Source organism: Caenorhabditis briggsae, assembly GCF_000004555.2.
Source record: "Caenorhabditis briggsae complete genome, chrX, whole genome shotgun sequence".
In the NCBI taxonomy this organism is placed as follows: Eukaryota; Metazoa; Nematoda; class Chromadorea; order Rhabditida; family Rhabditidae; genus Caenorhabditis; species Caenorhabditis briggsae.
The window spans coordinates 20,707,020-20,723,626 of NC_013491.2; the positions used below are offsets into that span (position 1 = coordinate 20,707,020).

General features: G+C 36.1%; 2 protein-coding genes across 2 annotated transcripts; both read right to left on the minus strand.

Moving 5' to 3' along the window:
* Positions 1-1,198: 1,198 nt before the first annotated feature.
* CBG25737 lies at positions 1,199-3,529 on the minus strand (the record flags this gene model as incomplete). Its single annotated transcript, XM_045240737.1, has 4 exons — positions 1,199-1,309; positions 3,106-3,147; positions 3,357-3,440; positions 3,479-3,529. The coding sequence occupies 4 exons, from the start codon at positions 3,527-3,529 to the stop codon at positions 1,199-1,201; spliced, it is 288 nt and encodes a 95-aa protein (XP_045099001.1).
* A 7,380-nt stretch (positions 3,530-10,909) lies between these two features.
* Positions 10,910-14,600, minus strand: CBG25736 (the record flags this gene model as incomplete). Its single annotated transcript, XM_045240738.1, has 10 exons — positions 10,910-11,212; positions 11,287-11,376; positions 11,435-11,590; positions 11,878-11,991; positions 12,287-12,409; positions 12,887-12,982; positions 13,254-13,385; positions 13,532-13,690; positions 14,185-14,355; positions 14,565-14,600. 10 exons carry the CDS (start codon positions 14,598-14,600, stop codon positions 10,910-10,912), a joined length of 1,380 nt encoding a protein of 459 aa, XP_045099000.1.
* Positions 14,601-16,607: the final 2,007 nt, after the last annotated feature.

Below are 16,607 nucleotides of genomic sequence, written 5' to 3' on the forward strand. Positions count from 1 at the left end.
TTCCCCCCCCCCCCTCCTTCCTTCCTACTATCTCGTAAGTTTTCACTATTCTCTATTTTTTCCTCAACTCCCAGAACCTTTCACAAGTGATCTGTGATATCACATTTCTTTTGAGATGACTGTTGTTTGACACTCGTTTGGACTGTATCCGATTTTTTTTTGGAAAATATCATTTAGTTTCTTAAAAGTTTTTTCGAATAAAAAGACCCACGGAATATCTCACTAAAACAGCTTGAAACTTCAGCAATTGATGTACATAAAGTTAGTCTTCGCCACGAGTTGTCGAGTGGGTCGTTGATTCTTTTTCAGTCGGACCCATCTCTCTGAACAGAATATAAAATTTTTATAATAAAAAAGGAAATTAAGACAGATAGATCTAGATTTAAAAACTGATTTTATTGGACATTTGCGTGGTTTCAGATACCTTTTCTCAAAGAACAAATTTGTTGGTTTTAGTTTACTAAAAAAACTTCGCGAACACGCTGAGAAACAAAAAAAATGGCTCCGCTAAAAATTTAAGAGTTTTGCCTTTTGACTGTATTTTCATAACTTCTTGAACTTTCTATAATTATTGTTTTTGAAACGGAAAGGTGTAATTTTAAATTAGTTGTTTACTACATCTACTCAAATCCTTTTTTTTTATAATTTGAAGAATTATTACTCGATTTTATCGATTTTCTATTTTTGAACGTAGGAGACATAGAAATTGGCTCTTTCCGGGAAGAAAATAATGAAGTTTCGAAAAACAATGACGATAGAGAAATAATGAAGTTTCGAAAAACAATGACGATAGGGTTTGCACTAGTAAGAGTACAATGGCAATTTTCTATTTTGTGGAGACTGGATTATCATTAAAATCTAATTCTAAGATGTCGAAATATCGTGCCAGTTGATATTCTGCACCATCAGCATTGGTTGATCAATCTATCTGTAAAAATTTATTCGACTTAAAAAATGAACTGTTATTTTAATTATTTAAATTTATTTAAATTAGAGTTTAAATTAGAGTAAATTTACTATTCACTATTAGAATGAACTGTCTCAATTTCTTGATTTTCAAAAAAAATTCCATAAATCAACCTTTTTTTGAGAAATCGGGAATTACTTAAACTATCGTCTCTAGCAGCATCTTTTTTTTTCCTAGACTAGTTAAAAAAGGTTTTTATACTCGTTACAATAACCTTCACATTTTTAAGTTTTAGGCATTTACCTGGACATCCTGTGGCATTGGGCGTGGAGCTGGGTGGTTTACAACAACATAGTTCCGTTGGCGACCATTCGGTGCCCTTGGAGTTCCGGCCCGCCTTTCCTGCAAATTACTGATAGAAACTACTGAAATCTGAGAAATGAGATATATAGACTCAAAGTTGACGGTTTGGGAAGAGAGGCTTTTTTTTGTGTGCGGTTCACGGAATCGTGTTCAAAAATTTTTCATTCTATGACAAACGATTTGACTAAATCTGAATTTTTGACGGAAAACTATTCTAGTTGCACTGTATTTCTGCTGATAGGTTTTCACCCCTCTTCTTACCATTTGAGCTTAGTTTACAGGGTGCGGCAAAAATATGGTAACACAAGTTTCGCGCAAGCTGGTGGGCGCAGGCGCAATTTTTGTGACCTGAATTTATATTCATTATTTTCAGCATGTCTTAATTACTTAATTACCAAATTGTCAATTATTTTGGTTGACTTTAACACAAATGGTGACAAGTTCTATACACCTAGGTACCCTCGTCGAGGTGACCAAGAGGGGTGTGGGCACAAGTAGCTTCGGAAAAGCTTTTGGAATTTGACGAAGAACCGTGTGAGTAACCATGGCATGGTTTGATTAGTTAAATACGATCAAGAACTGTCTAAAAAACATAAGATCCCTAACTTTGATCATTCTGAAGAAAAGCAAGACCGTCGAAGAACGAGTTTTTCGAAATCCGCACCGAAGCAAGAAAAAATGAGCCTGGAGCTCCGAATGAGCAGTCAGCCACTCAGTAGAATCGCTAAAAGTGAGCTCGAACTGACCCCATGTCGTGTCCAGAAGACTAGAATTCTGTTGGGAAACAAAAATCTGGTACGCGTCCAGAAGTGAAAATCGACATTTGCTGGAACGCGCCAAAATGAACACATGAAGATGATGTTTGCCGATGAGAAACTTGTGACGGCATCGACTATCGAGTTTTTTCCCCGACATCTGAGCTATCTAATGGGCATGGTAACATGACCAAAAGAGTTTCATATCATCAGAACGACATGGTTTTTGGTGCAACAATCTTCAAGATCTAATTTTTGTAGATTTTGGGGTGAAAATCAACAAAAAGTACTAATATGAAGAAATTTTCAAGAGATATATTCTTCCGTGGGCCAAATCCTATTTTGAAAACCATGTTTGAACTATTCAACGGGATTCTGCTCCCGCTCACAAGACAAAAATCATTAAGCCAGGATACACGGCCAACTTTTCAATCTTCAGTATGACTTGCGAATAGTCACCCTCGTCGCCAGACATGAATTTGTTGGACTATTCCGCATATGGAATATTTCAGCCAAGGGTCCAAACACGTCCAGAACCTAATATGTAGTCATTGGAAACAGGTTTGGACCCAGGACGGACCCAGCTATCCTCAGAATACCCTCGTGTCCCAGTGGAGGCGTTCCCGAAGATGCTCATCAATGTTGTAAGCAACAAAGGTAACCGTGTCGAACAATTTTCATAATTTAATATTCAGAAAGTATTCAGTTAACTATTGTCCAATTTTCATGTTGATACGGGTCATTTTAGGAAAGTTACATGACGTTGAATGTGTTACCATACTTTTACCGCACCCTGTATATATGGGTTTCTATGTTAAAGGAGGCCAGACACCAAAAAAAAACTTTTCCTGATATTTTGCATAGAGAACCCCTATGAGGGGTTGAACTCATGACAGGCAGCTCAGGGGTACAGCGCCGCTACCGGCTGAGCTACGGGGGCGCGAAGGCGCCTGACGACCGATGGTCTACATAAGCGCGGCGCGATTTCGTCCCCCGAACTGCCCCCTTTCTTGTTTTTTGATTTCTATTCCGGGAAAATTGAGATAGGTCAAAGATAGGTCATTAAGATCAAATTCTCACCGCTTGTGGCCTCGGCTGCCAATTGGGGGCTGGTTGGGCATCCTGGAAAACATAGTTTTTCATTTCAAAGTTCGGTGAACTTTGAAAATTTTGATTTTTCATTTCAAAAGTTTTACATTTCGATCATCTGTCCATTTGAAATCATAAACATAATTGTTACCAAAAGTAATTTGAAAAAAATGAAAAAGTTCAATTTTTGCGGCAACAATAATTTGCCTATTTTTCTAATAATGCGATAGTTTCGTACTCACCCCGACTTGCAATACCCGATGAATTACGGCGAACTGCTGTGCACCATTGGCCGCCAAATTGGCAACTGCGGCTGGTGGGTCATTCTGAAAAAAAATCTGTAGAGAAAAAAGTCACAAATTACCTCTACATTTGGCGCTGGGCGGACGGCGTTCTGAGATGCACAGCTGCCCATTTTGATCTGAAGAATCATCTGTTGTATAAGGCTAGCAAAATCAAAAGTTCAAAAAGTCTAATATTGAAATAGATAAAATAAAAAATAAGTTTCTTCTCATTTATCACGAAATTGAATAGAATCTGGGAAAAAATTTTTTGAGCAGCATTTGATCTTTTTTCCTCACTGTAGACAACATTTTTCGGTTCTTTCCGGGAAGAACGGTCCTAAAGCGGAACCTGCGGTCCCATCATCGGACCGCCGGCCCCAACGACTTGCGACAACGGTCCCATTGTTTCGACAACGGCCCCAATGTCCCGAGAACGGTCCCAAGGATACGACAACGGTCCCAACCAGGCTTAATCTGGAAACCCTATTGGAAACATCGGAAATTGTAATTTTTGATTCAACTAAGAAACACATTTCAGCTACAAAAACGAACATTTTGCTGATAATTGAGAATTCCAGCACTTTTTCACTGAAATTTTTTCAGAATGTATTTGGTTTATAATTATAGGCTTATGCTGAAAAATCTTGTTCACATCAGTGCCGGAAAAAGGCGTTTTGGCCTAAGCCTACAATACGAAAAACGTAATATTTTGTGAAAAATTCCTGTCAAAAAGTACTGCGATTCCCAAGTATAAGTAAAATGTTAAATTCTCCACTGTATTTTTAAAAGGTCATTCCGTGTTTTTCTGTATTTCGGAAATAGGGTTTCCAGATTGAGCCTGGTTGGGACCGTTGTCGTAACCTTGGGACCGTTGTCGGAACGTTGGGACCGTTCTCGGGGCAATGGGACCGTTGTCGAAACTATGGGACCGTTGTCGCAATTCTTGGGACCGGTGGTCCGATGATGGGACCGGCGGTCCTGTTTTGGGACCGTTCTTCCCGGAAAGAGCCAATTTTTCTATGTCTCCTACGTTCAAAAATAGAAAATCGATAAAATCGAGTAATAATTCTTCAAATTATAAAAAAAAAGGATTTGAGTAGATGTAGTAAACAACTAATTTAAAATTACACCTTTCCGTTTCAAAAACAATAATTATAGAAAGTTCAAGAAGTTATGAAAATACAGTCAAAAGGCAAAACTCTTAAATTTTTAGCGGAGCCATTTTTTTTGTTTCTCAGCGTGTTCGCGAAGTTTTTTTAGTAAACTAAAACCAACAAATTTGTTCTTTGAGAAAAGGTATCTGAAACCACGCAAATGTCCAATAAAATCAGTTTTTAAATCTAGATCTATCTGTCTTAATTTCCTTTTTTATTATAAAAATTTTATATTCTGTTCAGAGAGATGGGTCCGACTGAAAAAGAATCAACGACCCACTCGACAACTCGTGGCGAAGACTAACTTTATGTACATCAATTGCTGAAGTTTCAAGCTGTTTTAGTGAGATATTCCGTGGGTCTTTTTATTCGAAAAAACTTTTAAGAAACTAAATGATATTTTCCAAAAAAAAATCGGATACAGTCCAAACGAGTGTCAAACAACAGTCATCTCAAAAGAAATGTGATATCACAGATCACTTGTGAAAGGTTCTGGGAGTTGAGGAAAAAATAGAGAATAGTGAAAACTTACGAGATAGTAGGAAGGAAGGAGGGGGGGGGGGGAACAATTATTAAAGAGGGGTCTGATTAAATTGAGGGAGTTGACATTGATTATGAATTTGAAGAGAGCGGAACATGATAAAATTTTTGAGGAATTCCACAAATACAATGTACAGTGCTGTTCACAGTTCTATCCTAAATGTGACCACTTCAGTTAAAAATGGAAAACTTTGGGAGTCTAAGAAACTACTTATTACTTGCTTGTTGGTTCTGAAAATTCTTGGAACTATAAATCGAAAATAAAAGTATATTTTTGTAGTTCGCAACTTTTTTGACACAATCACTTAATAATCTGTCCGACTAGGGGGTTCACAAAAATTGTAAACTACAAAAATTAAGTTTCATTTATGTATTATAGTTTCTGATATATTCAGACCAAACGGAAAAGTAAGGAGCACTTTTACAGACACTCAAAATTGACCATTTTTTACTAAAAATTTCTGCACTCTTCTAGAATCACGGAACTAAAAAAAATCACGGAACGAAAAATCACGGAACGAAAATTTTGGGTAATCCAAAAAAATTGTTATCTTCTTTACATTGACAAGTAGTATCCGTAATACTAACTTTGGCATCAATTTTACTTTTTCCAATACCCAAAAGTATACTAAAAAAGGGTTTATCAATTTCTCAAGATACACTAGTTAACAGGTTACATAGGACCTGTGGAACATCTAAAAATTCAGTTTAAAGCTACATCAAGCAGTTATTAAACTTTTTGACATTTTAGGGTGTTTCAGATAAAAGAAGCATGGCGTTTCGGCCTAAGCCTGTGGTTGAAAAAAGCTTCCTCAATCCAAAAATATCATCGAATTTTTGAAAAATGAAAAATCCGAGACAAGAAATTTCATGCCACGATTTCTACTCAATTTGTCCCAAGACTATTCTTATTCCGGACTAATAATTTGTTCCAAGAAGACTTACAGGCTTAGGCTGAATCATCATGTTTCCTACATGTGGGACACCCAAAAGACAACGGCAAGTTTAATAACTCTGCTCGTTGCAGCCTCTAATCTAACGCTCATATGTCCCATGATCCTCAGAACACCTGGGAAAGGCCCTATGTAACCTATTAACCATGTACACTATCAACTAGTGTACCTTAAGGACAATATACCACATTTCGGGTGTCATTTTGGATACTGAGCAAAGAAAATGTAATGTCAAGGTTAGATTTCAGGATAGTACTTGAATGAAGGTCCTAGCAATTTTTGGATTACACAAAGTTTTCGTTCCATGATTTTATTTTTCGTTCCGTGATTTTTTTTTCGTTCCGTGATTCTAGAAGAGTGCCAAAATTTCATTTTGGTATAGAATTTCGGCCAACATGGTATATACTGAGAAGTGCAGTGCCAGTCCACAGTTGGGCATTGTATTTATTTGGTTCACAGTTTACCGTATGCATTTAGATGTTGATAACCTATAAAGTTTTCATATAATTTGAGTGATAATTTTCACTTTTATGTTCTTTTTTTCCAATTTTAGGAGGCAAAATTTTCAAAATTCAGATTTGCCAAGAACAATATGAATATTTCTCATTTACCTGAAAAACTGGGGGCGGAGGAGTGGCGGCTCGACGCTCCTGGAAATTTCTGTGTTATAGTTAAATTTCAAAATGTTTTTAATTTTAAATGCATCATCTTTCCCGCTCAAACTCTGAAATGATTGTTACATCTTAATGTATCAGATTTGCAGACTATTCAAATTAGTGCACTGAAAACAATAGCCGCGATTACCGCACATTCATACTATTTAAATTACCTGTTCCCTTGGTGGCTCCCACGCAGCCCTGGGGAGTTCCCCCACAACGAAAATGCCTGGCTTGTCGGCCTCATCATCGGCTGGATCTGGATCTGCTTCAGCTGCTTGTGGTGCGGCCTGGGGCGCAGCATTCTCATTTTGAGAGAATTCGTTCTCTTGGTTTTCCTAAATGACAATTCAATAGAATGCTTTATAAAACTGGGTGGATCTTACTTCTCTTCTACCTAAACAGCACCACATGACGTTCGAGATACAAGACGATTTTAAGACGACGGAAGCTGAAAACCAGCTATTTTAATTGGCATTCCAACTCAACGAATAGCAAAAAAGGAAGTGTGAAGGTTTGAAAAAATTACTAAAGTTCTCAGATGTACACTTTTTATTTTGAATATAGGGAATTATATAACCCCGAGTACTTTGAAACCCTGAAGAAGGAAATTGTTTAATTTCCGAATATCAACATTTTCAAATAATTTGTTTCCGAACTTCCGTACGTTTCATTTCAACCTGGGTTTATGACATTAGGAAAAGAAAATACTAGTTTTGATCAAAGAGATTTCGAAGTTTAAAATTTATTTGCAAAAATTCAAATAAACAAAAATTCAACTAAATTTTCATATTTGTATGCTTCTAGTTTCATTAAAACTGAGTCGAAAATTTAGAGCATTCAATTTTTGAACTTCATGTTTTGCAAAAACTGAAAATTCTAAAATTTAAATGAAATGTGGAACTTTAAAAGTTCAAAAAATTGGTAATATGTCGATTAGTTTCGGAATCCTGAATTATCCCAATTTTAGGTTCCGGAGTTTCAGATTCTCAAAATTTTTAAATTATTGGAATGTTCTGATTTCAAAAGTTTTGGAATTTTGGATTATTCTAATTATGATAATTTTGAATACTCGGAATTTCGAAACATCGGAAAATTCCGATTTCCAAATTTTTGGAATCTCGCAGTTTCAAAATATTCCGATTTCGAAAATTTAGGAAAATTCCGATTTCGAAATTTTTGGAAACTCGGAATTTTTAAATTTTTGAAGATTCCGGTTTTGACAAAACCAGAAAATCGAAATTTCAAAATGTTCCAATTTCGGAAGTTTTGAAGCCTCGGAATTTCGGAATATTCCAATTTTAAAAATTTTAGACTTTTGGAGTTTTGAACTTTTGGAAAACTCCGATTTTAAAAATTTTGGATTCTCGGAATTTTGAAAAATTATGATTTCTAAAATTTTGGAACCCTGGAATTTTGAAATTTTGGAAAATTCCGAGTTCGAAAGTTTTGAAATGTTGGATTTTCGGAATTCCGGAATATTCCGATTTAAAAAAGTTTGGAATCCCGGAATTTCGAAATTTCGGAAACTTCCAAATTCAAATATTTTGAAGTTTCGAATTTTCAAAATATTCCGAGTTCAAAAATTTTAGAATGTTGGTATTCCAAAATTTCGGAAAATTCCGATTTCTAAAATTTTGGAACCCTGGATTTTGAAATTTTGGAAATATCCGAGTTCAAAAGTTTTGAAATGTTGGAATTTCGGAATTCCGGAATATTCCGATTTTAAAAAATTTGGAATTTTGAAATTTCGGAAAATTCCGAATTCAGAAATTTTGGAATCAATTTTTTAATTTTGGAAGAAATTTTGGAAAAAATTTGACAATTTCGGGAAAATGGGGTTTCAAAAATTTTGAACTTTTCGAATTTTGGAAATATTCCGATTCCCAAAATTTTGGAATCTCGGAATTTCATAATTTCGCAAAATACGAATTCAAAAAAATTGGTTTTTCGAGTTTTTGGAAAATTCCGATTGTGAAAATTTTGGAATCTCCGAATTTTGACTTTCGGTGTTTCAGAATTTGAAAAATTCCGATTTCAAAAATTTTGGAATCTCGGAATTTCGATATTTTGTACAATTTCGATTTTATTAAATTAGGAATTTCGGAATATTCCGATTTCAAATTTTTAGGTATCTTGGAATTTCAAAATTTCGGAAAACTCCAAGTTCAGAAATTTCGAAATCTTGGAATTTCGAAGCTTCGAAAACTTCAAAATTCAAATAATTTTGGAATTTCGGTAATGGTTCGATTTCAAAAATTTTGAACTTTTGAATTTTCAAAATATTCCGATTTAAAAGATTTTGGAATCTCGAAATTTCAAAATCTCGAAAAGTTCCGAGTTCAAAAATTTTAGAATGTTTGTATTCCGAAATTTCGGAAAATTCCGATTTTGATAATTTTGGAACCTCAGAATTTCGAAATTCCGGAAAAAACTTATCTAACCGAAAATAGAATTTTCTTCCCATCGCTTCAGCTTACTAATAAATTTTCTTATCAAAGCCGGTAGAGGTTGACTCATGATTTTGAAAGCTTTTTCAGTGAGCATACAGATTAAGAAGTGGAACCCAATTACGTATTAGGCTTCGCATAATAAAAATCCAAGCGAATCTGAAAATGAAGTGAAAGTTGTCTACTAATAAAGCATGTGATCACATCTATGTTTCCTTCTCATCATTCCTTCCTTTTTGTCAACAATTTTGACCTAAATAATTCCCTAGGGATTTGTACCTTATCCTGATTTCCGGAGTTTCGAATAGAAAAGTGCACCTTTGAGTTGGCTAATTTTGTAAAAGTGCATCTTTCTGGTGAAATTACAATGGCTGACGTGATTACCATTAACATTTTGAAATTGATGAAATGAGCTCTAACCAGGAACAAGAAACTAAAAGTTTTCAAATCGAAAACAATCTAATTGAAAGGAAATTCACGTCATTTCATTGACGCAAACAAGTTGACCCTTCTTATAAAAGTGTGGAAAACAATCTTTTTGGGACTGGCTAATCAAAATATGACGATCCTATAAAAATCTGGGCATTGTTGAGAAGAGAAAAACAAGCAGAATGGATATTCGAAATGGAAATTATAATCAAACCTTCGATTCTCTAAACTTTTCGTTTTCTCTATTCTCGCATTTGTGAAAAAGAGGGTTTGTTAATGGCACATATAATAATAGAGTATTCAATTTTCATGATGGCATGAAGAATGATCAATTCCAAGACATTCGGACTTCCGAAACCTCCGGAAATTCCGACCGATGTTTTTCTAAAGCTTTTCTGAATCTCAGAATTTGGAAAGTTTCGAAATTTAAGCTTTCAAAAATCACAATTTTCTGAAATTCCAAAGCCTTGAATCAAAATATTCCGAAATTTAGAAAATCGGAATATTCTGAAGTTCCGGAATAAAAAGAAAACAGAATATTCAGATGTTTCGAAACTCAATAATTATCATAATTGGAATATTCCAAAATTAGAAAATTTTGGAAATTGAAACTCCCTCGTTCAGAAATTTTAAAAACTGAAATATTATAACATTCGATATTTGTAAACCTCGGAATATTCCAAAGTTTGAAAATTTTGAAAATGGGAATATTCTAAAAATTTCAAAGTTCCACAATTTCGAAAAATTCCGAAATTCCAAAATTTCATAAATTGGAATAATTTGATACCAAAATTTTGAAAAGGCTATCCAATATGTACCTGCTGCCCAGATAGCGTCGGAATTCCAAAAAAAATTGGCGATTCTGCATCGAAATGACCGAAACGAGAATATGGCAGCTAAAAAAGTATTTGCCATAAACAGAAGGGTTTTTCCAAAAATTATTGACCAACTTAAGATGTATTGCGAATTCTAAAAACTCCTAGATTTTCTTCGGACGTTTCCCATGGATGTCATTTTCCATAATTACTACTGTCTGAAAATAAGTGCCAGAAACATTTTCTGCCTCAAGGACTTTTTGCGCTTCAAAATTCATTTAAAGGAAAACTCGACCGGTAACGTAACGGGAAAAAAATTAAAAAATAAACGACATATAGGAATGGAACACAAACGTTAGAAATAGGTAATATACGTAGAAAACCGTCAGATTTCACGGGTCAAAAGAGAAACAAACGGGAGAGAAGATCGAACTGGAGCCGGAACAAAGCTAGAATATAAGAAACCGCGATGATAAGAATATTGCATTATAGAGGGGCGAAACAACCAGAAGACTTAGAACTCAAAGATGTCCTTATATCGTTTATTGGGCGAACAGCTCCAGCTTCTCGACCGCGATCGACGGCGATAACCTGGCTGATCGCAGCCTGGGTTGTCTCGAATCAGCCTTGCCCTTATCACAGCCGACCGTTTCTTCTTCTCCTCGTCTTGGTGTTGCTCTTCGTAAGCCATTAATTCTCTCTCCGCCTCCAAAACTCTCCGTTTCAAATCTTCCCAGGTTTCGCCTTCTTTCGAGCGATAATCGAATGCTTCGTACAATTTGTTCACCAAATCCTGCCTTTCGGTGAGCGGGCGCGTCTGAAAAAATGAATTTCCAGTAATAGTTAACCACACGCCCTCGAATTCTTGTTTGTAATTGTCAAAATACTTACCAATTTTATGTGAAAATTGACCGGTTTTTGCGCAGACGAGGGGATTGAGCACAACGTTCGGCGAGCAGCGTAGACCCGCTCGTAGTCCGGCTAAAAGAGAGATTTGAAAATATTATTGTGAATCGAAAAAGGAACGAGAAATACTCACTGCGATTTGTAATGGCCGGCACGGGCGTTGAAACTTCTTGGGAATTTTGGGATTTTGGCCTCTTTCCGCTTGACCTCTTGGCGCGTACCCTCTTAGCACATGACCTCTTGGCCCATGGCCTCGTGGAGCGTTGTCCATGGATGAAGAACGACGGTCCTGCGAAATTCGAAATTCAGTGGGAGATTATTTTCATTTCTTCAAATTTGACCATTTCTGGATTATTTTTCATTGCCAGGTGTCTTTAATAGAGGATTTTTGTTAAGAAAAAGCTCACGCTCACTTAATAACTTGACTAGTAAGTCTGAATGAACAACGAAATCAGTCTTTCTAATTAAAAGAAGATTTGAGTTTTTGTAATGCAATTATTCGAACCCTTTTTTCTTAAAAAATAAGATACCTTGCTGGGTTTCTATTTGTAATTTTGACTATTCGAATTAGCTCACCCGTGCGCGACCTCTTGGCGCCTCAGAATCGAAGTGTCCGTATTGACCAAGATCGTAAGCTCTTACACGTTCTGAGAATCCATGGCGATCATTGGTCATTTGTGGGTCAAAGGCCTGAAAACATCAAATTATAGGTAATTCATTCGAAATATTCAACAACATTGTCTGCCACACTTTCCTAGTAATTTCTCCCTATCCGTTAACTTTGAGCCAATTTATCTGAGTTCTCGTAAACAATATCAAAAAGTACTTAACTGACAAAAAGTTTACCATTTTTACGAAAATATTTTGTCAGCTCGCTTTTTTCTAATATCTCTTACATCAACCGTGATAATTTGGTTGAAAGTTGACAAATTCTCTATCAGAGAGTATAATCTATTTCAAATTTAAAAAAAAATTATTTGCTCACGTTTTCAGCAGATGGAAGCCCATGCTTGTACGTTGCGACGCGTGAGTCATTGGCAGAATTGTACCTTCCGGTCGAAAAATAATCCCCAGGATGCTTGAAAACAGGCTTGTTGTGTTCATTGTGCTGAAAATAATTGTAGTTTTATGAAATGGTGGTGGATCGTTTGAAAAAATACTTTGGCATACTAATGGCTGCAAAAAAAAACCCCAAAAACACAGTTCAATAGTTGGCGCATCATCGATCTAGCAGTATCTCAAAATTATTTTTCTCGCCTACTTCCCTAAATATTTCACTCGTTTTCTGACAATTTTTGTCTAACTATCTTTAATCTTTGATTGAATTTTTTCATAAAATAGAAAAACAGCCGTGGAAAGGCCGAAATAAATTAATGGTGAGGTACGGTATTAAAGATTTAGCACTTCATGAGTTTTTAAGCGATTTTCTGTAGATTTTTACTGTCAGTTCCAGAATTGCAAAAAATTACATTTTCTTCACAAATGGACCGACGATGGGCGTCGACTGTATTTCCGACAGCAAGGCTCTGAGCCGTCAGACTACAGTGATATATTTTATATTAACTGCTCATTTTTCGCAACTCACCCGGCGAGGCGGGGCGTAGCCAATTTCATGTATATATCCATCAAAACCTGTGGAACGATTGTGATGGATGGGCGGAGCTTCGGACGAGGCGCGATTCTGGAAACGTGAAAATTGAGAATCACAAAAAGTCTTTCGTAGAGACGCATGAGACTTATTGAGCTCAAGAACTGTTTTTTAGGTTTTCGGAATGATAATTTCCCAATTTTCAAATATTTCCAACGCGATTTTGGCTGTCTTGCAAGCAGCTTGTAAAATAAAATTTCTCATCAACCTAGTTTTTCTGCTTTGAATGTTAGCTGAATTAAATTTTGACCAGGGAATACTAGTTAGTATAATTTGTACTAGATGCTCAATTTTCTTAACTAACCTTACGATGATGAACGTAATCGGCTTCGTGTCCGTACCGGTCGCCGCTACTAAGCCGACTGCGGTCGAAGGGAGGTGCTTCGGAGGAGTAGCGATGGTGATCGAAGGGAGGAGCTTTGGAAAAGGAGCTACTCTGAAAATATGGAAGTGTAAAACATGAGAAATGAATGATCTTATATTTTTTTTATTTGGTTTTTGGATTGATAGTTCTCAATTTTCGAATAATTCTTGGACGACGCGTTTTTCAGCAGTGTAGATTTTTTTTGAATGTTCACCAACCTGAATTCCATATTTGTAGGACGCAACATCGGATTCATAGGAGTTGTGGTAGGTAGCATGTGGGATGTATCCAGGGTCTACAGACGACGATCGGTTAGCAGAGCGACTGCTTCTGGACTTCCTACGCTCTCGATCGCGCTGTTTCTTCATCGAGCGGCTCTGGAAAAATAGAATTTTAAAAAAATTCGCACCCTCGCTAGCAAACCCTTTGGATAGTATTTTTTTTGTCCGCCGGCGGTGGTCAAAAATCTATTTAGAGACGCATTGTCGGTATTGAAGCAAAAACAACTACAGTTTCACAAAAAAATTCACGCGCCTTTGATACAGTACTTAGGGAGTATGAGATTTTTGCCTATGATCTCCTGATTCTTGCTTTTTGTTCATTTTCTTCCGACTCTCATGGATAATTGGATGAATTCCCTTATGAAGTAGAAAATAAACCAAAAAAGGGTGATACTAAATAAATCCCAAAGTACTGTATACAAAACGCATGAATTCATTTGTAATAGCCGTATCTGTATTCGCTTCACGGCCGCCGATGCTCCTTTTAATAAAGTTATGGCCGCAAGCCATAAATTTATTGAACATCCGCCGAACAAAGACAATAGTTTTCTAGAAACATTTCAGAAATGCATTCTGGGGGAAAAACTTACTTTTCTGGATTCGTCATGTCCACCGCGGGAATTCGCGCCTGACTGATGCCCACCACGAGAAGACTTTCTCGATAGATTGGAATCGCGTGCGGCTGCTTGTCGACGAATCTCTTGTGTGGTGTAGTGGCGGACATCGCGTTCCGAAGAGCGACGACGGGCGAGTGACACAGGCTGAAAATTGCATGCCGTGAGATTTAAATTATTCTAAATGGTATCATAAAAAATTGCCACAAAATTCAAATGAACCGCTCAGTGCGATAACTGGCTGAGCGGATCCTTTTTTTTTTTGAAATATTTTTGTGATTAATCGCCGGGATGTCAATTCCTCAGACTTCAGTCGCTTGTGAAAAATTTAAAACTCTTAAACAAATCAAACTCACATCCAAGATGCGTCCGCGTTTCGCCTCTGGCTGCATTCTTATTCTTACCTGCGAATATGAACTTTCTTAGACATGAAGATTTTAGCATAAAATAGGAAGAAATAAAGAATACATTTTAGAGCATCTAATAGAAAATAACTGTGTCATTTTCGGCCATTTCTTGGCGAAAAAAGAGAAACAATGAAGGAGAGATAAAGAGCGAGAGTGTTGAATGCGTTGAATGTTAAATGTGTTGTGTTGTGACGAGAAGGGGGACGCAACAAGGATGCGAAAGGACATCAATCAATGGTCCGGGCAAGAGTGTGTGGTGGGAAGAGAGAGTGCGAGAGTCATAACACATTAAAGAGGTGGCAAGCGTTCGCCATACACAGGTAGAAAGATATAGAGAGGACGAAATATAAGAGGGCAGAGAGAAATGACAGAGGGTTTTGTTTTTATGGTCCGTGCGAGATTACGCGTGTCTCTATGGTCCTAGGTAAGTGGGTAAGTATTTTGCTAACGTCTTTCTTGTGAGTTTTAGTTGTTTTTATGGTATGTAGAGCAAGGAAATGTTAAACAAGGATACAGAAAGAAAGAAAAGCAAGAAAAAGACCGCCAAAATGTTAGTGTTTCAAGAGAAGAAAGAGAAAATGGGTGACGCAGCAGGGTGTATCACGATTGCAGAAAAAGGCAACAGAAATGCCAAGACAAATAAAAAAAAGGAAGAGGAAGAGCAATTCATCAACTCAAAAGTGAACACTGTTTCTGGTCATGTTGCGATAAATGCAGGGATGTTCGGAACGAAATTCGGAATTCCGAAAATTCCGACCATTTTCGGAATAAAATTCCGACCGGAATAATTCCGAAAAAAAATTCGGAATGAAATTCCGGTCGAAATATTTTCGATTTTTTTTTTCGGAATAAAATTCCGACCGGAATTTTTCCGAAGCATTTTTTTCGGAATTGAAATTTTCGGACTACAATATGTCAGGAAAAATTTACCTGCGGTTCTCGAACAGAATTAAATTTGATATTTTTTGGGCTGTCAAAATCTTTCTGTCAATTCTCGAAAGATTCTTGTGTTTTTTGATAGGAAAATAAAATTTCCGCTGTAAAATTTAAATTTTGAAAAATTCCGAAATTCCGAAATTTCGAATTTTTGAAAATCGGAAAATTTCGAATTTCCGAAATATCGAAAAAGGCCATTCCGAACATCCCTGGATAAATGAGAAAAATGATAGCATAGCTTTTTTTTCAATATCTCAGAGCTTGTGGAATTATAGTTTGTTGGCTTATTTTAAAAATTGGCTTTAAGCACTTAAATCGAAATACGCAGAAGCTCCATTTCACTGAATACTTTCTCATTATGTGTTTCATACGAATTATGATCCAAAATTCAACTATCGTATTTTCTAATAGTAACCTACCCTGTATGTGCAGCTCAAGCTTAATTATCTCGGTTTCAGCGATATAACAAATTTGTCCGCTGACGAAATTTTGGTAATTTCACGGAAAACATTTTATCAATTCACAAAATTTCGGTGATTTTTAAATGAACCGAGATAATTGAGCTCAAAGAGCAGGTGAAGAATGACTTGATATTAGTGTGAATGTAGTATTTTCTTAACATAAATGTTCAAACCAAGTTTGATCTTTTTAAAATTTTATTCAAAATCATGTGTTGAAGAGTTTCCGGGAATACGGCAAAACTACAGTAATCATCTTCCAAAAATAATTGATTATTGTTGTAAAAACTATTATTCCTGGAATGACTGCTGTTGAAAAAATATTTGGAGGTTGACTTTGGATAACTAGTTCAAATCAATTCATCAGAATCATTAGTTTTTTCTTGCTCCACTCTTTATTCTCTACTTCTAGTTTTGATTCTATCTTTCCTCAATTCTCCTTATATTCTATCCCATTCGACTACTTTTTTTTTGATTTGTCAATCTACTTTTTATGATTTCTAAAATGTCTTAATAATTCAGATCGTAAACCATTCCCATTCTCAGTGTGCGGGGGTGGCACAAATGGGAACGAGAGGAAAAATCAGTGAATATAAAA